Source organism: Canis lupus, chromosome 17, assembly GCF_003254725.2.
Source record: "Canis lupus dingo isolate Sandy chromosome 17, ASM325472v2, whole genome shotgun sequence".
In the NCBI taxonomy this organism is placed as follows: Eukaryota; Metazoa; Chordata; class Mammalia; order Carnivora; family Canidae; genus Canis; species Canis lupus.
The window spans coordinates 40236484-40262432 of record NC_064259.1 but is presented as its reverse complement, the minus strand read 5'-3'; the positions used below and the strand labels follow the sequence as shown (position 1 = coordinate 40262432).

The 25949-nt window shown below is 40.8% G+C and overlaps 2 protein-coding genes across 2 annotated transcripts in view; one reads left to right on the top strand and one right to left on the bottom strand.

Annotated features, from left to right (window-relative positions):
* TRABD2A (TraB domain containing 2A) overlaps positions 1 to 25949 on the bottom strand; it is a 165889-nt gene that overhangs the window by 79664 nt on the left and 60276 nt on the right. The gene's annotated exons all lie outside the window — the stretch shown is intronic.
* The window catches only part of DNAH6 (dynein axonemal heavy chain 6), a 231955-nt gene that overhangs the window by 199255 nt on the left and 6751 nt on the right, over positions 1 to 25949 (top strand). The window contains 10 exon segments of the mRNA XM_025453761.3: positions 857 to 945; positions 1710 to 1856; positions 3557 to 3695; positions 10117 to 10236; positions 10804 to 10925; positions 18031 to 18160; positions 20937 to 21064; positions 23743 to 23928; positions 24426 to 24498; positions 25293 to 25444. Coding sequence (XP_025309546.3) covers positions 857 to 945; positions 1710 to 1856; positions 3557 to 3695; positions 10117 to 10236; positions 10804 to 10925; positions 18031 to 18160; positions 20937 to 21064; positions 23743 to 23928; positions 24426 to 24498; positions 25293 to 25444 — 1286 coding nt within the window.

Below are 25949 nucleotides of genomic sequence, written 5' to 3'. Positions count from 1 at the left end.
CCCTCAGTTCCGTTTGCAACTCCTCTGCAGAGTGGAGAAATCTCTTTCTTCTCCATAGGACTTTCTGACCATTTCATGCAATTTGCTGAAAATTGAATTGTTTAAAAACAAAATACTTCATGAGCACTGGCAGTAACCATCCTGGTATTTTCTGAAAAATTTTCCCATTTCAGAGAGGAGACCCTTAACACCTGCAACAAGTATTGAAAATTAGGGATGCCTGAGTGGCTCAGCAGTTGAGCATCTGCCTTCGGTTCAGGACATGATCCTGGAGACCCCTAGGATCGAGTCCCACATTGGGATCCTTGCATGGAGCCTGCTTCTCCCTCTGCCTGTGTCTCTGCCTCTCTCTCCGTGTCTCTCATGAATAAATAAATAAAACCTTCTTTTAAAAAAGTATTGAAAATTAATGTGTCCTTAATTTCTTTTTTTTTTTTAAGATTTTATTTATTTATTTATTCATGAGAGACACGGAGAGAGAAGCAGAGACATAGGCAGAGGGAGAAGCAGCCTCCTCACAGGAAGCCCGATGCGGGACTCGATCCCCATACCTGGGATCACACCCTGAGCTGAAGGCAGACGTTCAACCGCTGAGCCACCCAGGCGTCCCTGTGTCCTTAATTTCATTACTCAAATGTGCCAACATCTAGATTGGCAAACTCTCATGTATTAAGAGTTTCCAAAAAGATTTCTTCTACTTCCATTTTAGAACATTTTACAACATAAAATACTTAAACTAGTCTTTAAACAGAGCTCACAGCATTTTTCTTGCTATCCCATAAGTATTTATTACTTAAAAGTATTATTATAATTTAAGCATTTTCCATTTTTGTTGTTTTCTCTTTGTTTTGAACAGCTATTGTTATCAAGGACACTTTTCGACTTTTTTTAAGTTCCATGCCTAGTAGTACATTTCCCGTTACAGTTCTTCAAAATTCTGTCAAGGTAATGTATGCACATGGTTGGAATGGTGCAAAATGATTAGCCTCAGAATGTTCCCCGAGTGGGTCCAGGGAGCCCAGGCCTTGTGCAGGACCACATTAAAGTCTGGGTGGCCAAGGTGGGAAGGTGGAAGTCAGTATCCCTTCACCTCATAGCATGCAGGCACACAGTTTCCCAAGGCACTGCCCATCTTTATGTGCCCTAGCCTGTTGATCATTCAACAGTATAAGAAAATGTCAAGGATCCAGAGTGGTAAGAATGGAACCCCTCCCAGAATTAAGAGAATGTTTCAGCATTTGAGAGACAGGAGACCTACAGGTAGTATGGCTGCTGGGTTTTAGTGCTGGGAATTCTCCAATATACAGGAAGCTTCTGCATACAAATGATCACTCAGGAACAAGAGATGCTTCTTCCTTTCCTGTCCCATGTCATCAAGGGATGACATATGTTGAGATGCATGGAAAATCCAATGCTGAAGAAGGCCTGAGAATACTTTCTGGCCATATTTAGAAAAATGAACACCAAAAGAAATTGTCTGAGATTCTTGTGGAGACGGTTCATCCACTGTAGATCTGAAGACCCCCACCAGGCCTGACTTTGCAGAGACTGAGGCTGAGCAAGATACAGAGCAAGCCCCCACATACCAGGAATGCCCCATGGGTATCAGTTATCTACATCCTCTCAATGGCTTCAGTCTCTGTGTGTTATTCAGAAATAATGCAAATCGATAAAATCACCCTTTCTGCCATATATGTGTCTGAACCCAGGTAACCAATGAGCCACCGAAAGGTTTACGTGCAAATATCAGACGGGCATTTACTGAAATGACACCTTCGTTTTTTGAAGAAAACATACTTGGAAGAAAATGGAGACAAATAATATTTGGCATTTGTTTCTTCCACGCAATTATTCAGGTACACCCAACTTTTGCTTTTTAGTAGAAAAAAGAAAGTGCATTATGTTAATAAATAAATAAAAAGTGGGAATGACATGAAAGCTTACAAATGGCATTGTAAAGTGCTGAGGCCCCATTCAGGGTCTGAAGCCAAGTTGTTCTCACTCAGTGGCTGATCTCCGTACTCCCCTCACCTCAGCTTTGCCTCCTAGCTCTACTCTGATCTAAGGGACATCATCACCTGGATAAATGCACGAGGTCAAATTCAAAAGCACAAAATTGACCTCCTCAGCTATGTCTCACTCCCAAGTCTCCCAAATCTCCAGACTCTACTCCTGAAATTGGTAGTCCCATCTCTCAATCACCCGCATTCAAAATTTCAGTATTATTTTTATTATTCCTCATTTGCACATATATCATGTCAGTCCATCATTTTCCTTGCAATAGTTTCATCCTCACCTGGCCCTTTTTGGGTGGGCTTACTACCCTTAAGATCCTCTTCCCTGTGACCAGAGCCCCAAAGTCCCCTGAAAGATGACTTTCAACTCAGTACTACTTTCTCCTTCCCTCTGCTCAAACTTCATTGCTGTGATCTGGTGTCCATCCTGAGACCCTGCATTTAAATTCTGACTCTTTGGGATCCCTGGGTGGCGCAGCGGTTTGGCGCCTGCCTTTGGCCCAGGGCGCGATCCTGGAGACCCGGGATCAAATCCCACGTCGGCTCCCGGTGCATGGAGCCTGCTTCTCCCTCTGCTTATGTCTCTGCCTCTCTCTCTCTCTGTATGACTATCATAAATAAATAAAAATTTAATAAATAAATAAATAAATAAATAAATAAATAAATAAATAAATTCTGACTCTTTGACTACACGTCTCTAGATGATGTCTTAACTAGACTGGCTGCCTGGGTTTCAAGTGTATATGGTCTACAGAGAATCTGTAAAGAAAAAAACAAAGATTAAAGATGCAAAATATGACCTAAATAAATAAGTAAACAAGGTCCCAGAGGAGATCTGAGAGGCTGGGACCGGGGGCTCTAGGCACAAGGCCCTTGTTGTACAAATAAAAACAGCTGAGATGGGAAAGTGGTTCAACACTTACGAAATTTTGAAATCAAGAGGAGGGAATATGAGACCTCTGGTATAATCATCAGTTTGGAATTAAGAAATTAAGATGGGATAGGGAGATAATGAAGAAAGAAAAAGAGGTCACTATGTGAAGTCATGAAGCAAGGGTTATGATTCTGTGTACTAGTTTAAAAAATGTCACTGCAGAGAAGTCAGCATGTAATCAGCACATAGTGATATGACTTAAAAGCTTAGATGGTAGGCAGACTCTTTAGAACTGGGAGTAGCTTTTGCCACAAGATGGATGATTAGTGTCAGTCTTTTTTTGCCTATTTTGATGGGGAAATATTTTATTTTACCATGAAGGACAGATGCCCTTCTATCATATTTCTAGTAATGTCAAGTTTTCTTTTGGAAATTTTGGAGAAAAGCCAGGACTGGAGGAAGAGATGCCACCCATGTTTGCTGAAAGCCAAACTGAAAGCCTAGATGAAGTTGAACTGTATGATCTTAACTGATTTTAACATGATCTTAACATGATGTCAACAGAATGAGGATGCCCAACTTCAATAGAAACCTTTCATTTCTCAGTATTTTATACAAAGCTAATTTATCAAATTTTATGTAAGACTATTTTCATTTTCCCTTCTAGGAGAGAAAAAAGTTTGGTCCTCTTGGTTGGAATATCTGCTATGAATTTAATGACAGTGACAGGGAATGCGCTTTACTGAACCTCAACCTTTACTGCCAAGAAGGAAAGATTCCCTGGGATGCACTAATTTACATTACTGGTCAGTATGCCCACATGGCCAGGGCATGGCCCATATAAAAATGGTGTCCTTCCCCAGTGTTTGATGGTGGTGATGATGACTTCTAATGGTCCCTTTGTGAAGATAAGACTGTGATAAGGATATTCTGAGAATATTTACACATGGAAAATAGGCAGCTGTTTTCCCAAATAATAATAGCAAAACCTTGTATCTTTCTTGATACATGCAACTACTGTGTTCAGCACTTCCCAAGAATTAGCATATTTGATCCTCATAACAATCATATGAGGTGAGGACTGTTATATCCCTATTTTATACGTGAGGAAACTGAGGCACCCAGTTTATAAGTGGTAGACTTTATAAGTCAGTCTAGCCTCAAGGGTCTGTGCTCTTAAATTCATAAGAATCTGAACACTGATTGACTAGCAGAGACCTGTTCATGTATATTTGTGAAAAAAGGAAAAATATTTCAGGAATTAAATTTTTTAGAAAATATTCATTGTGGCCACATGGGACCTTGTGCCAAAATTAGGTCCAGTTTGGAATATGTAGGCCCAAGTAATGAAGAAATGATTTACACTGGGAACTGGGAGAAGAAGGGCACTCTGAAAGGGGGAATAATGGGAATGAATGGTTTTCATTGGTAATAAGGGAAATAGAGAAGAGTAGAGAGGAATCAGGTGATCTAGAGCCATGAAAGGCAAATAAACCTTGGAAATAGAGGGCAGGGAAACAACAGTGAAAATGAATGAGGACCATTCTCAGAGTGGACCAAAAGGGGTGGTCTTGGAATCTAGGGGCTGACCTTATACTCTGGCCTCCAGCACTCTACTACCCCAGTAGGGCCAACACTGCTTATCAAAATAGTGATGGTCAGTTGACCTTATACTGATGGTCAGCTAACTTTCAACAAAGGTATCAGGTGGCTCAATGGAGGAAGGATAATTCTTCAACAAATGATGCTGGGAATGTTAAGTATCCATCTGCAAAAGGATGAATTTGGATCCTTATCTCATATGATACATAAAAATTAATTCAAAATGAGTCCTGAGAACTAAATGTAAGAGCTTAAACTACAGAGGAGAAAGCACAGAAGTAAATCTTCGTGACTTTGGGTTCAGCAATGATTTAGCAGATAAGATGTAAAAAAGCACAAGCAATAAAGAAAAAATAATAATGGACATCATCAACATTTACTTCAACAAACACCATAAAGAAAGTAAAAAGACAAGCCACAAACTGAAAGAAAATATTTGTAAATCATATGTCTGATAAGGCACTTGTATACAAAGTATTTTTTTTACCATTTAGCACTTTATTTATATTTTTTAATAATAAATTTATTTTTATTGTTCAATTTGCCAACATACAGAATAACACCCAGTGCTCATCCTGTCACGTGCCCCCCTCAGTGCCCACCACCCAGTCACCCCCACCCCCCGCCCTCCTCCCCTTCCACCACCCCTAGTTCGTTTCCCAGAGTTAGGAGTCTCTCATGTTCTGTCTCCCTTTCTGATATTTCCCACCCATTTCTTCTCCCTTCCCCTCTATTGCCTTTTACTATTATTTATATTCCCCAAATGAATGAGACCATATAATGTTTGTCCTTCTCCGATTGACTTATTTCACTCAGCATAATACCCTCCAGTTCCATCCACATCAAAGCAAATGGCAGGTATTCGTCATTTCTAATGGCTGAGTAACATTCCATTGTATACATAAACCACATCTTCTTTATCCATTATCTTTAGATGGACACCGAGGCTCCTTCCACAGTTTGGCTATTGTGGACATTGCTGCTAGAAACATCGGGGTGCAGGTGTCCCGGCATTTCATTGCATCTGCATCTTTGGTGTAAATCCCCAGCAGTACAATTGCTGGGTCGTACGGCAGATCTATTTTTAACTCTTTGAGGAACCTCCACACAGTTTTCCAGAGTGGCTGCACCAGTTCACATTCCCACCAACAGTGTAAGAGGGTTCCCTTTTCTCCACATCCTCTCCAACATTTGTGGTTTCCTGCCTTGTTAGTTTTCCCCATTCTCACTGGTGTGAGGTGGTATCTCATTGTGGTTTTGATTTGTATTTCCCTGATGGCAAGTGATGCGGAGCATTTTCTCATGTGCTTGTTGGCCGTTCTATGTCTTCCTCTGTGAGATTTCTGTTCATGTCTTTTGCCCATTTCATGATTGGATTGTTTGTTTCTTTGCTGTTGAGTTTAATAAGTTCTTTATAGATATTGGAAACTAATATTCGATAAAGGAGGAAAGACTATCCACTGGAAGAAAGACAGTCTCTTCAGTAAATGGTGCTGGGAAAACTGGACATCCACATGCAGAAGAATGAAACTAGACCACTCTCTTTCACCACACACAAAGATAAACTCAAAATGGATGAAAGATCTAAATGTGAGACAAGATTCCTTCAAAATCCTAGAGGAGAACACAGGTAACACCTTTTTTGAACTCCGCCACAGTAACTTCTTGCAAGATACATCCAGGAAGACAAAAGAAACAAAATCAAAAATGAACTATTGGGACTTCATCAAGATAAGAAGCTTTTGCACATCAAAGGATACAGTCAACAAAACAAAGACAACCTACAGAATGGGAGAAGATATTTGCAAATGACGTATTAGATAAAGGGCTAGTTTCCAAGATCTATATACAAAGTATTATATAAAGAACACAACTCAACAGTGAGAAGAAATATAATCCAATTTAAAAGTGGGCAAAAGATTTGAATAGACATTTCACCAAAGAAGACATATTAATGACCAATAAACACATGAAAAGATGCTTAGTCATTAAGGAAGTGAAAATTAAAGCTACAATGAGATACCACTTCACACACCAACTAGGATGACTAAAATTAAAAAAATGAAACAACAAAAAAACAGCAACAAAGTGTTGGCAAGAATGTGGAGAAAGTAGAATCCTCATACGTTGCTGGTGGCAATGTAAAATGGTGCTGCTATTTTGGAAAATGTTTTAAATAGACTTACCATATGACCCAGAAAAAAATGAAAACACATGTCCACACAAAAACTTTGTACATGTTTATACAGCATTATTTCATAATAGCCAAAAAAAGTGGAAACAACCTAAACTTCTATCAGCTGGTGAATGGATAAAAAAAATGTGACATACCATGTACTACCATAGCATGCACTACCCAGCCATTAAAAAAGGATAGGTGCTGCAACATAGGTAAAAAAGTAAACTTATGGTAAGTAAAAAAGTCAGACACAGGGGTGCCTGGATAGCTCAGTCAATTAAGCATCCAACTCTTGATTTTGGCTCAGGCCCTGATCTCAGGGTCCTGGGATCTAGCTCCAAGTTAGGCTCCATGCTCAACAGGAAGCCTGCTTGAGATTCTCTTCCTCTCCCCCTACTCCTCCCCCTGCTCTCTCCCTCTCTCCCTCTCTCTCAAATAAATAAATCTTAAAAGAAAAAAGAGCACATAATACCACATTGTATGGTTCCATTTATATGAAAGTTCCAGAAAAGCCAAATGTATACAGACAGAAAGTAGGTTCATGGTTGCAGGGAGCAGGGGCAAAAATGAGGAGTGACTGAGAAGGGGCACAAGATTGCATTTGGGGGATGATACAAACGTTCTAAAATTAGATTATGGTGATGGTTACAACATTGCAGGTTTACTAAAAATTAATGAATCATACATGTAAATTTTATGTGGATTTATGAATTTTAAATTATAGCTCTTTATTAGTACTGTTTTTAAAAAATGGATAGAAGCACAAAGGCAATGAATGCTTTATCCATAGCGTGGTATTTTAGGCAGTCATTTATGCATTAATCCAGAAAATACTGCCTTATATTACTAACAATAGATGCTAGAAATACAAAGACAATGTAGACCCTGCCTGCCAAAAACTCATGGCATGGAGGGTGGAGGTAATGAATAAACTATATGTTGAGCTAATTACCAAATCAGAAGTGTATGTGCAAAGCTGTGGGAATTCAGAAGGAACAACTAACACTACCTGGAAGAATCTGGGACTGCTCCACTGAGAGCTAAGTGCTGAACAGCTAAACTGAGCTAAGTGGGGCTCACCAGGAGAGAAAAGGCAGGAGAGCACACTGGACAGAGAGAAGAGTGATACAAAAGCCCAACAGGCTGAGGCGTGGTCTGACTATAGAGTTGGGCTGGTGCACAGTATGAAGAGGGAATGTACATGGAGAGGAGCTTTATCTTCAACAAAAATTTTAAAAAGGTAAGTTGAGGGCACATCATGAAAAACCTGTGTGTGTTGTTAATTTTGGTTCTACTTTGTAATTGATGATTGGCAATCATGATCCTTTATGGTGTAAAGAGGTGCAATAATTTACAAAGCTATAATAAAAGCAACATGAAGGACTGAACAAGAAGATACAGCAACACCAGTGGGGATAGAATAGAGAAATACTGAGGAGGCTTTAAATATAGGAAAGTATTTGGGGGTGGGGGGAATCTTAAAATTTTATAGTGTAAGGTATAGCAATGCATAAGTCCAGGAGACACATCTGAGCTCAAAGTAGGCAAAGACAAAGCCAAACCTAAGGCCTACCCAGTTTGTATTGGGCCAGCCCCTGGAGATAGGTGAGGAAGACAAGGGGAAAGCCACCACATTGGGATCTGCAACAAGACCCTCAGGGACTGTGATGCCAAGGCCAGGACAGGTGGTGGGCATGTATGGTGGACACCTCCTCCACAGGTTCTTCTTCTGGGAAGACCAAACCCAGAAGACTCCTTCCTAAAAGTGAGCCCAAGAGTCATCTACTCTGAGTCAAAATAGTGGAGCTCCTTATTTATGCAGTTTGATCCAAGCAAAGGATAAAACTCAATCTGGATGGAGGAGTACAAAGTCTGATAATATGTAAGGAAAATATTTCTATGCTGCTTCTCAAAATGCAGTCATTTGTGACTCAAAAAAAAAATACACTTTAGGGCAACTCTTTTCTCTCACCACCTACTAATGATAGAAGTCTTAGTTTTCCTGGCATCATCCTTTTCCAGACACCATCACACAATTGGAGAAACTTGTGCTTAATTCCCATCCAGCCCCAAGGACCCAAGAGGAGCTTTAACTTAGGCGCAGACTAGATGGACCTACTACAAAGATGTAACTGAACTTTGTGTTCCAAGATTTCCTAGAAGGCAACTGAAGAATATACCCATGAAAATACAGCAGAATCTCTTTCTTCCCTCTTAAAATTGCTAATACAGAGATTTAGCTACTTGACCATCAGCTGTGATATCTACTTCCTCTCCCCTCTCCCTGAGTGGCTAATCCAACAAGACAGACCAAATGTGCTTCAGGGAATATAAGTGTCCCTATAAGAGGTGCAAGTAAAGACAGTGCTCTCTTAGAAATAAATTATGGAGATTCCAAAGACTGAAATAACTTTCTTTCAACCAATCATCTCAGCTTAAAAGAGAATGGAAAACTTTCTTCCTGACATAATGGAAGATATGAAGAGAACAAATGAACATTCCGAGAATTTAGAAGTTGACAATATCAGTATCATAGGTAAAATCCTTCTGGGAACCCTACAGTGGTAAATAATGAAATGTAGCAATGGATCTGGAATTTTCCCAAGGAATTATATCAGCAATAGGTATTATTCCAATGCAGAATAGATATCATTCCTACTTATAATTTTGGGACGACCGTGGAACATGCCGTAAGTAGCTTCTCTGTGAAAAGAGAGAGGGGAAATTAATAAGTTTTAATTCCCCAACATAATTTTTGTGAGGCATTGTCTCTTTCATCTTGGATCTATCTTTCCTTCCTAGCTTAATTTTAATAATTATAATGTATGTATGCAGTTTGAATGTCTTGTTATAAATGTTTTGGTTCCATTTATTTGCAGGTCTCAAAAATAGGCAGTATTTTATGTAAAGTGTGTATGTTTTAGAATACTGTGCTCAGTGATGGAATTAAACCCAAAATTAGGGGGTGCCTGGGTGGCTCAGCTGGTTAAACATCTGACTTTGGCTCAGGTCATGATCTCAGGGTCCTGGGATTGAACTCCGCATCAGGCTGAGAGCCTGCATCTCCCTCTCCCTCTGCTGCTCCCCCTGTGCTCTTGCTTGTGCTCTCTCTCTCCAATAAATAAAATCCTTTAAAAATAAAAAGACCCCAAATCAGTAACTTACAGCAAAAAAAGGAAGGAGGAGGAGGAAATATGTAAATAGAGCTCAGTGGCTTTGGTTTTGATTATTTGGGGAAAGCAAAATAATTAGCATAGGGTACATATAGTAGGTTTTTTCCTGCCCTTTAAAAGTTGACTTTTATTCTCTTTAGGGAGTAGTGGTAGGAAACTCTGATATGCTCTTTTCACTTTCAGTTCCAAAAATGTGTACACAAATAAACCTATTAGAATGTGGGTATGCATCTCAATAAAAAAATATGTTTTAAAATGCAAACTCCTTTTCAGGTGAAATTACATATGGCGGGAGAGTTACAGACACCTGGGATCAAAGATGCCTTCGTACAGTCTTAAAAAGGTTCTTTTCTCCTGAAACATTAGAAGAGGATTATAAATATTCAGAATCAGGTGAATGACTTTTCAATATTATGGAAAGGACCTTTTCCCAAGAAGTCATTGACAGCATCTCTCAGTTTTCCATCCAGAAGTTCCTGACATCCAGACATCACAACCTAGTCCTCGTGCCCGCCCACCCCAGCCACATGCTTGACCACCTCCAAAACTAGTTTGGCAGTAAAAACACAAAAATATCTATTGTGTAGTAACCAGTTTGAGGTATTTGTTCTAAAGTGGGTGGTATTCAGTCTAAATATGTTTTCAAAGCTCTATAAATTTGGAGCCCTTACCAAGGCATGGCTATCAGCAGCACATTCCTGGGTTCCCAGAATCTTCTGGAGAGGACACCCTAAAAGGTTAGGATACTAATCACAACTCAAGGCCTCAACAAAAGGCAGAGACCAGGCACAGTATTGAAAGCAAGGAGAGTGAGGAAAGCAAGGAGAGTGGGGAAAACAATACCCTTTTCTGTGGAAGACAGTTGATTAAAGCCACCATCTGAACAGGCAGAGAAGGGCCAAACTTGGTGGTACAAAGTCTAATTGAAACAAATTTGCCCTCTGTGTTTTCAATAAACAGGCATCTATTTTGCACCCTTGGCTGACAGCCTACAAGAGTTCAAGGACTACATTGAAAATCTGCCTTTGATGGATGACCCAGAAATATTTGGAATGCATGAAAATGCCAACCTAGTTTTCCAGGTATGTGGCTTTTTAATCTAAAATCCATTATCATATTGTGTATATAAACCTGAAACATCAATAATCATCTCATTAGTTCCATAAATTATAATATCCTTAAATAAGCAGAGTAAATGTTTGATCTCAACTTCAGCATTTGATTCCAACTTAGCCTGTTCCTTCTGGATCCTTCACAGCACCTAAGATCACCATACATTTTTCCATCACTGGCCATCATCCAGCCTCCTGCCTAGTCCCTAATCTGCCTGCTAGTCCACCTTAACATGGAGATTTGGACGATAATCCAGACAGTCCTTTCTCTTTTGCCCTTTTCTCTCCACACTGGGAAGATCTGTATTATATTACACAAAGGTTTACAAATCCACAGATGATTACGTTGTAAAAGTACGGTAACAAACATCCAAGACAAATAAAACAGTGTTCTTTAAAAGCATGGCTCATCAGCATTACAGTACCAGACCCCAGCAGTAGGTCCAAAGAGCAAACTGGCTAATTTCACTCTTGTAAGATCTTCTGATGCCCCACTTCTGTTACCCACAGTAGTCCAAGTTCCTCAGCATGGCGCCTGAGGCTCCTCCATTATCTAGGTATTACATACCTTTCCAGTTTATTCATCTGCCATGGCCAGGCATCTGTGGATGAACCAAAGCCATGAAATAAGGTCTGTCCCTTAGGTCCTGGAATACTATAAAGGTTGGATATTAAGTCTTGCTCACAAGGCTGAAGGGAATCATCTTCCTTTTCAACTTAAATTTTGCCCATAGAAGCATTAGAGGGTGATATCTACCTAGACATCAATGAATCTGCAGGAAACAACAGTAGAACTTCCAGAAAAACTCCAGGAGGTCAGTGCTCTACCACCTTATGTCATGGTTCTCTACCATTAAAAATTGCTTTGCTTTTTAGTGAGGGGTTAATAATATTTTGTTTTTCATTATTCTACTTTCGGGAAGAGAGTTGGCCAAACCAAGTGTTAATATTCACTCATATCTGATTGTTTGCTCTGGAGTGGGTGGGGCACATGGGGCAAGGGATGAAAGAAGGGAAAGGGCAGTGTACACATAGTAAGCCTGGCTGTATCCTGTGAGAAATATGGCACTGCTGGTAGAGGTAACACTCTTGGCAATGTGCACAGTAGTTCTGTGTTTTCCACTGGTTCACAATGACTGAGAATGAGACAGCAGGCATATAGTGAGCACTGTGGTATGTTTTTCCGTCTAGCCTCCCTTTCTCCACTTTTCTGGTATACTATATGCCCTACTCCCATCTCTTCCCTTTGGGCTAACAGCCCCTTCCTCATTCCATGAAATTCTGGTAAGACTCCCTTACCTTCAGAGGTGGGTATGTGACTCAGGCCTGGCCAAAGGCAGCATTTCATCACCTGGCCACTCAAATTGGTCCAAGGAGCAGGTACATGGACTATGTTGAATGAGAGAGAATTCTTCCCTAAGATATACTATATACAGATTCTAGGATTAGGGGAGGACTTTCTCTTTCCTTTGGAATCACTGACTAGGATACTGTATATCTATAGCTGTCTGTGGCCTTATCATTGACACTCAACCCATTCCCTCTATCACATGAAAGAAGCTCATCTGATGTAGGAAAGAATGAGAGAAACAATCAAACATGTACCAGAGAGAAAACATTAGATCCATTCATGCCTAGGACCCATGTGACTTGTGTTCTCTTCTTCCCAGTGTATGAGCCAACAGATTTCTTTTCTTTGATTAGCCGGTTTAGGTTAGCTAATCCTGCCTGTCATCAATAGAGTCTTTACACAAAAGATATAAATGATTCCTTCCTCAGCCCAAACTATACTTACATAGATGCTTAGTAGGAACTAGTAAAGACAACTGGACCTTGACCTGTGCACATCAGTTGGAGATACAAGGCAGAAATTCCCTCCTAAGGTAATAATGAGCAGAAGTCAAGGGCCATCTGTATAGATTGTCTGCACTAACAGATACCTCTTAACTCTGTTCTTATTAGAGGCTTAATAAATGGAAAGAAAAAAAACAGCAGAGGCTGAGTAAATAGCGAGAAAATATAGGATAAAAGATTAGAAAACACTATCCAGAAGATACAGACTTGCCCTCTGTAAATCACCTGCTGCAAATAAATAAATAAATAGATAGATAGATAGATAGATAGATAGATAGATAGATAGATAAATGTGTTTCGGCATCTGCGATAGGGTAGAAGACACAGCCTGTATGAAAGAAAAAAGCAAGAATTTGAGAACAAGTTGACATGTATATATGAAGGATGCCAGGGGATATGTAAGAATGAAGTCTTTCAAGGAAACTAGAACTACCACAGCAGAAGTAAAAACTACTCTGGAGGCTTAAAGACCAGGACTAGTATATAGATCATCATACATGTGATATAGGGGACAAACCTGAGCTTTCCATAATGGAGATTAAAATGTCCAGAAATAGAAAACGATGAGAGATGATAATAGATACGGAAGATAGTGCAAGGAGATTCAACAAAACAAAAAACAAACAATTTTTTGTTCTGTTGAAAGAAAAAAATACTGAAGCTATGCTTGTACATATTCTGGCAGAACTACAATAAAAAAAAAAAAAAAAGCTCATGGTAGCATCTAGCCCACCCTATCGCCAGCCTCCTCCCAAAAGTGTAGATGAGCTACTATATTAGTCAGGATGGACTTGGTTATGCTGCAGTAAGAAAAGTACTCAAATCCCAATTGCTTAATCCACCAACAACTATATTGGCAGGTTGACAAAAAGGCTCTTCTCCACACAACCATGCAAGAACCCAATTTAAAAAAAGAAGAAGAACCCAATCTAACAGAAGCACTATTATATTGTAGTTGCCTTATCTAGAACAGATGGCCCCTTCATTCATAGCAGCATAGGAAGAGAAAGACTAGAGAATTATTCATAGGCTTTTCACTACCTCAGATACACAGTCCACCTTTCATTGGCCAGATTAGTCACATGGCCCACCTATCTGCAAGTGTACAAGAAAGCGTAATCTTTGCTAGGAGAAGAGAACTGTAAATGGTTGCTCACTGTATCTAAGTCAGTTACTATCATAGGAAATAATACCAGACTGGCTGTACTAAATGTCTCAGGACTCTTTCATCCAATCAAGAAGTCAAGAACTAAAATAGAAAAAGTCATATTAATGGCTGGCACTAAGCAAGGACACCAAACTATTTAACTATAGCATTAAGTAAATATTTCATATATGTATTTAGGGCCTAATGAATATGTCAAAAGTCATATCTGAAAGAATGTCTATCATGTAAAATATAATTTTAACAATCAAGATCTAAAATCCCAAGTTCTGAGCCCCTCTCTCAGGTAAGTATATGATAAGTGTTATGACTGAGGTTTCAAAGCCAAGGACTAGAGATTGATGAAGGATAGATTTGGAAGATCTTAGACAATATCACAGAACATCCCATCACCCATTCCAGATATATTCTTGCAAAGGCATCTAAACATGAAGAACTAAAAGAATTACCTTCCCAAGACCTGTGTGAAAAGTACATAAGGTTTCCAACAAATAAATGAAAAAGATCCTATGTTTCTGAATAGAAAAAAATCTAGAAAAAAATCAGAATATTTAGCTAACCTTAGAATAGGAATTTCTAAGCACCAAAAAGCAACAGAAAATAAATCAAATTAGAAAAAGCCAATAGATGTTACTATATGAAAAACATCATGAGAAAATTAAAAGACATGACCAAGCAAAACATTTTTGAAACAACAAAAAAGAAACCTGAGAAAAAGTTAACTATCCACATGTGGAACATTTCCTAGGAGAGACCACATGTGAGACCACAATTTAAAGTAATAATAGGTTTTAAAAGATAGATATCATACAAAGTATCTTCTCTAACCACAATGAAATAAAGTTAGAAATCAATAAAACTTTATAGTAAGCAAAACAGGGGAGAACTGGCAGAAAGACAGACATATAGACCAATGGAATAGAACAAAAGAGTCCAGAAATAAACCTTCACATAAATGATCAAATGATTTCTGACAAGGGGAAAGCACAATCTTTTCACCAAATGTTGCTGAAAGAACTGGATGCAAAAGAATAAAGTAGGACCCTTAACTAACACCATATGCAAAATTAACTTGATGGAAAAAGATCCAAATGTAAGTCCTAAAACAATAAAACTCTTAGAAGAAAACATAGGAAAAAAGCTTAATTAAAAAAAAAAAAGAAAAGAAAAGAAAGAAAAGCTTCATGACCTTGAATTTGGCAATGATTTTTTTTTTGCAATGATTTTTTGACCATGACACCATAAAAACAAGTAACAAAAGAAAGAACAGACAAATTGGATTTCATAAAAAGTTCTTAATTTTCTACATTTAAAGACACTATCAAAAAAAAGACTATAAACAGAGTAAAAAAGTAACCTACAGAATAGGAGAAAATATTTGCAAATCCTACACCTGATAAGGGGTTGATATCCAGAATATTAGAGAACTCCTAAAACTCAACAACAACAAAAAACAAACAACCTGATTCAAAGATGGGCAAGGACTTAGTAAACATTTCTCCAAAGATGATCTACAGTCAATAAGCACATGAAAAGATGCTTGACATCACCAATCATAGTTAAATGCAAATCAAAACTGCAATGAGATACAACATCACACCCATTAGGATAGCTACTATCAAAATAACAAAACAAGTGTTGGTAAGGATGTGGAGAAATTGGAATCCTTGTGTACTGTTGGTGGGGACATAAAGTGCTACAGCCACTGAGGAAAACAGGATAGGATTCCTCAAAAAAATTAAAAATAGAATTCAGGGGTGCCTGAGTGGCTCAACTGGTTAAGCATCTGCCTTCAGCTCAGGTCATGATCTCAGGGTCCTGTGATAGAGCCCAACATGGGGCTCCCTGCTCAGCAGGGAGTCTGCTTCTCCCTCTCCCTCTGCCCTTTTTTAAGATTTTTTAAGCAAAGATATTAATTCTTGCAAAGATAAAGATAGGTCCTCTGAAACACTACTATTGGGAGTATAAATCAGTACAGTGCTTTTAGAAATCAATGTAAAAATATCCAGTTTAAATATATTCTTTTGGAATATATCATTTAAAGAATTTCAAATATAGTGGATGAGATTCATTATAGATACTCTATTCACAGAGTTCTACAAGATCAAAAAACAAGAAATGTCAAAAAAAAGTAGATTAATAACTCTATTATGATGCATTCATACCACCAAGTATCACACAGTCATTTAAAGCATGATTCGTGAAGATTTTCAGTGATATGAGAAAAATATTCATGAAATTGAAAAAGAATGAATACTACAAAAATTGTATGTGCTCATTTTTTTTAAATTAGATGCACATAAAAGAGAAAATGTCCAACTGGGGATACAGTTACAAATATCTCTGGAAAGCAGGATCACAAATTTTTTTTTAAGATTTTATTTATTTATTCATGAGAGACACAGAGAGAGAGGCAGAAATATAGGCAGAGGCAGAAGCAGACTCCCTATGAGGAGGCCAATGTGGGACTCCATCCCAGGACCCCAGGATCACACCCTGAGCCAAAGGCAGCGCTCAATGGGTAAGCCACCCAAGCATCCCAAGAATATTTTTTTATGCTTTTCTGTATTTTCTAAATTTTCTATAATAAGCCATACTACTTCTCTAATTGAAAAAAAAAGTCACTGGGACACCTGGGTGGCTGGGCGGTTGAGCCTTTGGCTCAGGGTATGATCCTGGGGTCCCGGGATCAAGCCCTGCATTGGGCTTCCTGCATGGAGCCTGCTTCTCACTCTGCCTATGTCTCTGCCTCTCTCTCTGTGTGTTTCTCATGAATAAATAAATAAAATCTTTAGAAAAAAAGAAAAAAGTCATTTAAATAAAAGCATGTTTCAAAAGAGCATTCTCATTATTGCTTCTTCATTTTTATAAACTGTCTTTTAAATGATTAGCTAAAAAAAATCAATTTTATTAGGGTTAAATATATATAACATAAAACTTACCCTTTAGCCATTTTTAAGTATACAGTTTGGTGGCATTAAGAACATTCACATTATTGTTCAACCAAAAATGTTTAAATATAACTGACCACCATGTACAATGACCCTTGTACAGCACAGGTTTGAACCATGTGTTCATTTGTACACGTTTTTTTTTTCAATAAATACAGTACTATAAATGTATTTTCTCTTATTTTCTTTTAAGATTTTATTTATTTGAGTGGGGTAGGAGCACAGAAGGGAGAGAAGCAGATTCCCTGCTGAACAGGGACCCTGGGAGTATGACCTGAGCCCAAAGCAGATGCATACCCGATTGAGCCACCCAGGTGTCCATATGATTTTCTTACTAACATTTTCTTTTTTTCAGCTTACTTTAAGAATATAGCATATAATACATATACAAAATGTGTGTTAATCAACTGTTATTGCTAAGGCTTCTTATCAACAGTAGGCTATTAGTGGTTATGTTTGTTTTTTTTTAAAAAAGATTTTATTTATTTATTCATGACAGACACAGAGAGAGACAGAGAGGCAGAGACACAAGCAGAGGGAGAAGCAGGTTCCATGCAGGGAGCCCGATGTGGGACTCAATCTCGGGACTCCAGGATCACACCCTGGGCCGAAGGCAGGCGCCAAACCGCTGAGCCACCCAAAAATCCCCCAGTGGTTATGTTTTTGAAGAATCAAGTTATACATGGATTTTCGACTATGTGACCAGGAGGGGCAATCCTCCTTACCCCTGCATTGTTCAAGGGTCACCTGTACTGTGCATTTCCAATGAGCACATTTTACCAATTCTATCTTCAACATAAAAATTTCTTTTTTGGGATCCCTGGGTGGCGCAGCGGTTTGGCGCCTGCCTTTGGCCCAGGGCGCGATCCTGGAGACCCGGGATCAAATCCCACGTCGGGCTTCCGGTGCATGGAGCCTGCTTCTCCCTCTGCCTGTGTCTCTGCCTCTCTCTCTCTCTCTCTCTGTGACTATCATGAATAAATAAAAAAAAATTAAAAAAAATTTCTTTTTTGACAATTGCCATTATTTTTATAAGTAAACTGTGCTGCAAATTATTTTCTAAGAATCTGAGTCTTCACTGTTCTGTCCCTTCCTACCATTACAGTACAAAGAGACCAACACTTTAATCAACACCATACTTGAGGTTCAGCCAAGGTCATCTTCTGGTGGAGAGGGAAAAAGCAATGATGAAATTGTCCAAGAACTTGTTGCTTCAGTCCAGACCAGAGTTCCAGGTAATAAATAATCCCTGGCTTCTGTATATCATGACTTTAAGGAATAAACTCAGAAAGCTGAGTGATGAGCAGGTCTCCAAATCTGCTTTATTATATACACCTTTGTTTATGTAGAGAGCACTTCTTTTTTTTTTTTTAGATTTATTTATTTATTTATTTATTTATTTATTTATTTATTTATTTATTTATTTATTTATGATAGACATAGAGAGAAAGAGAGAGAGGCAGAGACACAGGAAGAGGGAGAAGCAGGCTCCATGCTGGGAGCCTGACGTGGGACTTGATCCCGGGACTCCAGGATCGCACCCTGGGCCAAAGGCAGGCGCTAAACCACTGAGCCACCCAGGGATCCCCTGTAGCAAGCACTTCTGACATGGAGCTCTCCACTTATAGACTGGAGGCCATGAGCACCTCAACAACCGAACTGCCGGAAGCATTAGGAGCAAGTTGGTTTCTAGCCCCATGTAACTTTAACAGACTTTTTCTTGAGCTTCCTAGTGTCTCTAGACCTGTGCTGCCCAAGAGAGTAGCCACTAGCCACATGTGGCTACTTAAATATAATAAGTAAAATTTAAAATTCATATCCTCAGGTGCACTAGCCACATTTTGAGTGCTACTATATTGGACAACACAGAAAACATTTCCATTATTGTAAAATGTTCCATTAGACAGCCCTGCTCTAGAATCTGTTTCATTTTTTTTCTAGATTCAAGAAAAATGGCTAAATTAATATCACTTTGTTTTCTGGTGAGTTAAGGAATCTTCCCAATTGATGAAAGATCTACTTTCACACTTTTCTTAGAATGACTGTAGATTTACATTTCTTAGTGTATTATAAAAGTAAACTGCTTCTTTCTCACACTTTTGACACCAAACATGGGCTTTTCCCTTACATTAAGCAGTTCTCCAAATCTCTGGACACCAACTGAGTATCCTAGAGTCCAACTACGATGCTAACCAACCAGGGTTAGCACAGACCCCACAGGTTAAGGGCTCAATCCCACAAACCTGCCCTCCACTTCAGATGCTAATCTCAAGTCCCAAGTTGTGGCCTATACCTCTGACCAACTGGCAATAATTTTCGGGTTCCCACAGCACCCTTCTTAGGTTTATAATTTGCTAGAATGGTTCACAAAACTCAGGGGAAAATATTTACATATAAATAATAAAGGTACAGATAAACAACCACAAGAAGAGATGTACAGGACAAGGTCTAGAAGAGTCCAAGTGCAGGAGCTTCTGTCTCCACGGAGTTAGGGTGCACTGCCCTTCTAGCACATGGAAGCTCTCCAAACCCCTCCAGTTACGGTTTTTATGGAGGCTTCATTATTAGACAGGATTGATTAAACTGTTAGCCATTAGTGATTAACTCAATCTCTAGCCCCTCTCCCTTCTCCCAAGAGGTCAGTCGGAACTGTTGAAAGTTCCAACAGTCTAATCACATGGTTGGTCCCCCTGACAACAAGCCCCCTACCCTTACAGGCTTTCCAAAGCCACCTCATTAACAAAAACTCAGGTTTATGTTATGAATAATGAAAGATGCTCCTTTTACCTTTAACACTCAGAAGCTATTTCACGAGCCGGGGCCAAACCCAAATATTAAAAATGAAAAAAGAAATGATGCTCCTATCACTCTTATTACTTAAGAAATTACAAAGGTTTTGGGGGCTCCAGCCAGAATGAACCAGGGACAAAGACCAAAATATATATTTCTTATTATGTCACCATACCACAGACAATCTTGCCAATCCTCCCAAGACCCCCAGAAGAAAAGCCCTGTGTGACCTCGGAAGCAAGTCAACTCCTCCCAAGACAGGCCCTCAAAAGAATGCCTCCTGAGTAGAGGGGTCTGTTGATGTTGATGTAAACTTAGTTTAGGAAGCAATTTTTAACAAATATAAGATGGAGGGCTGGGTAGAAAGGGATGCCTAGGCAGATAGCTGGCTGGAATACCGTGTATTCGGTTCACGGAGTTCCACTGACACCCATATTTTTCTCTCCGAGCTTAATAAGGCTTATCCTTTCAGTGTGAAATAAATGATGCAATCTGCTGAAGCTAAGGGAACAGGGATATGACTAGTTCAATAAAAGAAGTGAGGGTTTGGAATAGCCTGTGAGGAGCTAATAGGAGACCGGGGACACGTAAGCACAGCACTGGGGACCTGAGCCTAGACCAAGCCACACTGCTGTATGATTCTTCTAGAGCAGTGAAAATGTGAATTCAGAAGGAATTTGGTACATGTACTTCAGAGCCACTCACTAACACCTTACTCAGACATGCAGGGAAAATGCTGGTCCTTCATTTTTTTATAGCTCATGTGAGCCTCCATTTGCTAGCCTGTAGAGAAAAGGAAGAGCAAAACTTTCGATTCAGCTTGAACCATGGGTCTAATAACTGAGTAAGTCCCTCTGAATAATGCTCAGTAACAAGAAAAATGCTACATTTGCCTCATCCCTCGTTCTCCACCCCCCCAAACCCCTCATCTCTGAGATGCGATGCAGGCATGCAGGGAAGAGGGGGGGGTCCATACCTGCATGGCAGAGACGACTCAGGGTCCCTAGCACCTCTGGTCTCAGGGATGGCCCTCATCTACCAGGTAGCTGCTTGTCCTGCTGGCATTTGCCACCGAGGTCTGCATGGCCTGACCCCCATTCAGCCGAGGCCCAGACACGAAGCTGGTTTTGTAAAAGTTAAGGTAAGTGCATTACAGTAGCAATGTTATGAGGACAGAAATCGGTGATAATCAATCTGAGGAATCAGCTGTGTGTGTTTCAGAAACACTAGAAATGGAGACTGCATCTGAGAGCCTTTTCGTCAAGGATCCTCAAGGACGCCTTAACTCCTTGACTACCGTTCTTGGACAAGAAGTGGACCGCTTTAACAGGCTACTGAAGTTAATACATGTATGAGCGCTCGCTGCCAGCACAGCTGCTGGGTACCAAAGCTTTGTAGAGAAGCCTGTTGTCATAAGAATTTTCCATTTCCACTCCTTCCACATTTCTGTTTGGATATACTAACAACTCTTCAAACACAACTAGTCTAAAATTGAATTGACCCTCATCTGACAAGTCTGTTCCCCTTCTCTAATAATGCCTCCATCAGTATATGCTGCAGATCCCAGTGTCCTTGTTACCCTATCTCGATGTATCTAATCAGCTGTATACCCGGGTCTGCAGGCCAGGTGGTCAGCTCAGGGCTTATCACTACTGAAAAAGCCAGGATAGAGATTAAACTACTATGATAAAGACCTCCAAATACAATGATCAAACAAGATAAAAATTCACTTCCATCTCAGCTAACAGCCCAGAGGAATCCCTATAGGACGGGTAGTTAATCTTGCTTTATGAGCTCATCTAGGGATCCCAGCTGGAGGGCTGGCTCTTCAGCCTCAACAGATAGTTTGTATCTCTGAGCCTATGGTGGCTGCTCCTATTGTCCCCTTTGGCTAGCCAGGGGACAGGGGAAAGAGGGCTGAGAAAAAGCATGTTCTGCATAAAAATACGACCCAGAAATTGCATACATTTTTTTTTTTTTGCTTGTACCCTATTAGCCAAAATTTGGTAACATGGCCATACACCAGCTGCAAGGGTGGAGGGAAATATAGTCTCTATATCGGATTGCTATGTGCCCAGCTAAAATTAAGGGAGTACCACTATTCAGAGGACAGACATTGATGCTGCTCATTTTCGCCTCCTCCACATCATGACCTTTTCACCTCCCTGAAGATGAACAAATCCAAATGTTGCTTCCTCCAAAAAATCTTCCTGACACACCAGCCTGTCCCTCCACCATCAGATAACTTACAAGCCCCTCACCGCTCCTTCATTTCAGGTGTCTATCACTGTACCTTGCACATTACTTTGTAATTACCCCTCCACAAGGATGGCTCCCCCATTAGACAATGAACTTCTTGAAGAAAAGGAAACTAGTATAGTAGTCATCTTTGTTTCCCTAGTCCCTAACATATACTAAATCTTTACGAATATTTGAATGCACGAGTGAATGAGAGTGGCTCTCAAATCTCCTCATGGACCCTTCTGGTCAAACATCACTCTCCCAATAATGGAGGAATTCTCCTACAGGAAGGGGAAGAGTGAGGAGTCCAGGAAGCAGCAGCCTGCAAGGCAATGGGGAGTCAGCAGAGCACTCCTATCTGAGGCAGGGGTGGTGGACCCTCACTGCCACCCCCCACCCCTACCTCTGCCCAGTCCTGCCCTGACTCTGTCTCAGCCTCACCTTCACTTCACCATGGTAGCAATAAGAAAGGGGAAGGAAGGTAGGGGCACCCAGGGGAGCCCATTCTCCTCCCTTTAGTTAGAACTATGAGACAGGGCAGTTCCTGGGAGAGACGAGGCCACCCTGTCAGTCAGGCTTCTCACCACAGAGAACATTGGGAAGGGTGCTTTCTCCCCCTGCACACAGCGTGTGTTAACTGCCTCCTCTGGGAGATTCGGCCACAAGGTGACATCTATTTTAAGCAGACCTAGAAGACCCTACCTGTCTAATCCCCCTCTGCGACTTAAGCATTCTCCCAGCATTTTATGCAAGTCTTCTGTTCCTTCTTCCATTTTCGGTATCTAAGGTGGTATACGGCCTTGGCTCTAGCCGAGAGCCTCCTTGCCCTCTGATGCAGCAAAGGGCTCCTCACATCCTAAGGGCGATCTAACTAAAACTCTATGTTTTCATACCACTGCCTCTTGCGAAGAGAGGCAGGGAGGTGGGTAGGAAGGCTGACTAACCTTGTTCATCCACATGTGGCCTATCTCCAGAATTATATGGTCCTGGACCTTATTTTGTTTTTTGAAATCAACATAAATTTGGCCTCTAACATCTTTCTATAATATCTTCCCAGTAGATGGCAGTAGTTTTCACAAAACTGGAACCCACACAGGCCATACCAATCTATATGCCCTGCCTTCATCTTTAGCCACGCGGCAAATATTACCCTGTATTTCTCATAGCTGCTGCCAGCCCGGCACCTTCCAGGACTACTGCCTGCCTCTGATTTCTGTTGTGCTGAGGGGAGGAGGGAAAGGGGAATGTCTTAAGGAAGTGTTTCCAGTTCAAGGAGACTCTCTCTGGTACCAACTGAGAAAGACTGGTCTTATCTAAGAATCTTCCCTCTCTGCTATAACTTCAGAGGCCATGGGCAGCCCCTGGGCAGAGTTAGCCAGTGGCATGAGGTAGTTCTCATCGCCACCACCATGGTTCCCAAATAACTAATCATCAGGCCCATTTTTCTTTAGCCCGAAGGAGAGCTATTCAGTGGCATTTCTTGAAACCACTTCTCTAGGCTTCAAGGGCTATTTCTCCTCCTTCCCCTCTTCCCACTTCATTGGATTCTACTATTAACCACCTGAACAGCTCCCCACCCCAGGTCTCACACCCCTATAGTCATGTGTTGTAAACATGGATGAAAGACTAGAGGGTGTGGCCCAGCAGACAGGTGCAGAGAGGGTGGAACCCAGCAAGGGGCCCCTTCAACCAAAGGCAGTACCTGCCACCACAAAGAAGTGGCACTCACTTGATGATTACATCTGTGAAAGGCACCCTCTCCCCACCCCTGTTCTTGTTCTTTCAGACTTCTCTGGAAACACTCAACAAAGCCATTGCTGGCCTTGTAGTGATGTCTGAGGAAATGGAGAAGGTATACAACAGTTTCCTCAACAACCAGGTTCCTTCTCTCTGGTCCAGCACAGCCTACCCATCCCTGAAGCCTCTGGGATCATGGGTCAAAGACCTTATCCTGAGGACTGCATTTGTGGATGTAAGAAAAGTCACTTCTTTGGGGTTTGATGACCATGGTAGACCTCAAGGTCCTTAGGAAGCCCTAGCTAACGAAAACACTAACAACTGTTGAGGGATCATCTAAGCCCAAAGAAACTTCAATCAATTTGAAAGCCATGCTCGTTACAATGTACTTTGCCCTGGGCCCTTATCCCCACATCCTGTTTTGTTTTCAGATCTAGTTCCTGGGACCCCACTGTGAGGTCCAGAACCAATCTGACAGGAGTCCAAACTGCCAGGTGTGACCTTGCTGTGGTCTACCGTCTTCCACAGCCCCTATAATAACCAGGTTCTGGACCTATAGTCAGGCTGCTGGGTGAGGAAGGGGGACACGCAGGCAGTGAGAATGGGGCTGGTGACCAACTCAGCTCGTTGAACTTCTGTCTCCTGAGAGGCCCTCCAAAATATGGCTTTGATTTAAATAACAAACTCCATTACAGAAAAACAATACATTATGATATAATGTTTCTCCTTTAGTTGTGGCTCAAAAGAGGGCAGCCTAAGTCCTTCTGGATCTCTGGTTTCTTCTTTCCTCAAGGATTTCTAACAGGTAATTAACAATGCTTTCCCCAGAAAAAGCCCACAGAAAACACCATGATTTGTCACATACTGGGTTTCCAGGAATTGGGGAAAAGGCATGACTGTTAATGACCTAACCGTGGATAGTTGATTATAGGGCAGTTCAGTGAGGCTCTGCTCTTCCTCACTTGCTGGGGAAAAGGATGGCAGAAATAGCAGATGTTCCCCTACAACCTAATCCCTGCCTCTCTCCGCCATGCCAGTGTGAGCACTGCTGCTGCTGTGAATGTCCACAGCATACCCCATTCCCCTTGCAACCCAGGCTCAAAGGCACCACCAGCTTGCCACCTACTCCAGCCCCACCTCAGAACAGCTCCCTTCCCTCTACAAAATATTCCTTCCGTCCTTCCATCAGCCCTTCCATTTAGCCCTCACTCCAGCTAGAGTCCTTAATCTGTCTTTAGAATCTGTCTTGTTCTGAATCCCTTATAACAAGCCCATGCAAGACAAGCTGAGCAGGATTCTGAAGTTAGAGAGATTGGGCTCTAGAACTCCTGCACTGGCTTATCTCCCTCACTGCAGAGCAGTGCACTGGAGACGTGGCCTACTTCCCTCTTCCGAGCCCTGCCATGGCTCCACCCCTCCCAACATCCCCTCAGGCTTCCTCTCTCATGAACAAATCCAGAATAAGGTACTAATGGTTGAGACTTCAAGATGGAGAGGAAACTCTCAAATGCTAGAGCAGTCTAATTGAGGCAAGCGGAGACCATGTTTGAGAAGCGGCAGCTGTTTGAAGGACCCAGATTTCTGGTTTTCATATTTCAGGAACTCTTCAAAATCATGCTCGGAAATACAATTTGCCTATAGATGAGCTGAGTTTCAACTACAACATCATTCCTACCTATCGAGATCAAGCAGCAGTTATAGAAGCTGCCAGGACAGTGCAGTTTGGACAAGAACTGCCCATGGACTTGGAGGTATTGTCCCCAGACTACTGTTACAGCAAAGCAGCTCTGTCCCACTGTCATTTGACATCTCAGCCAACCTCCCCTGCCCTGCTGCTCCCACATGCAGGAGCATGAGAAGCAGGACAAGATTCACAGCCCTCAAACAAACTCCCCAGTCTACCAATGCCTACATGGGAACTGTTTAGTCTGATTTGTAGAGATTTTTTTTTTTTTTTTTAAGTAACACTGTTTTTTTTTTGTTTTTTTTTGTTTTTTTTTTGATACCTATAGCAACTTTCTCTTCTTATGGGTAAAGAGGTTAAATATATAAGGATTTTAGCAACATGTTAAAAACAAAGGTTTTAGAATCAGGCAGGCCTGAAGTTAAATTCTGACTTTCCCCTTTGCCATCTGTGTGCTAGAGCAATGACTAACACATCTGCATCTCAGCATTCTCATCTGTAAAATGGGGCTGATAGCACCAACCTCAAAATTGTAATGCAGTGTAAATGAACCAGCACATAATGTTCCTACA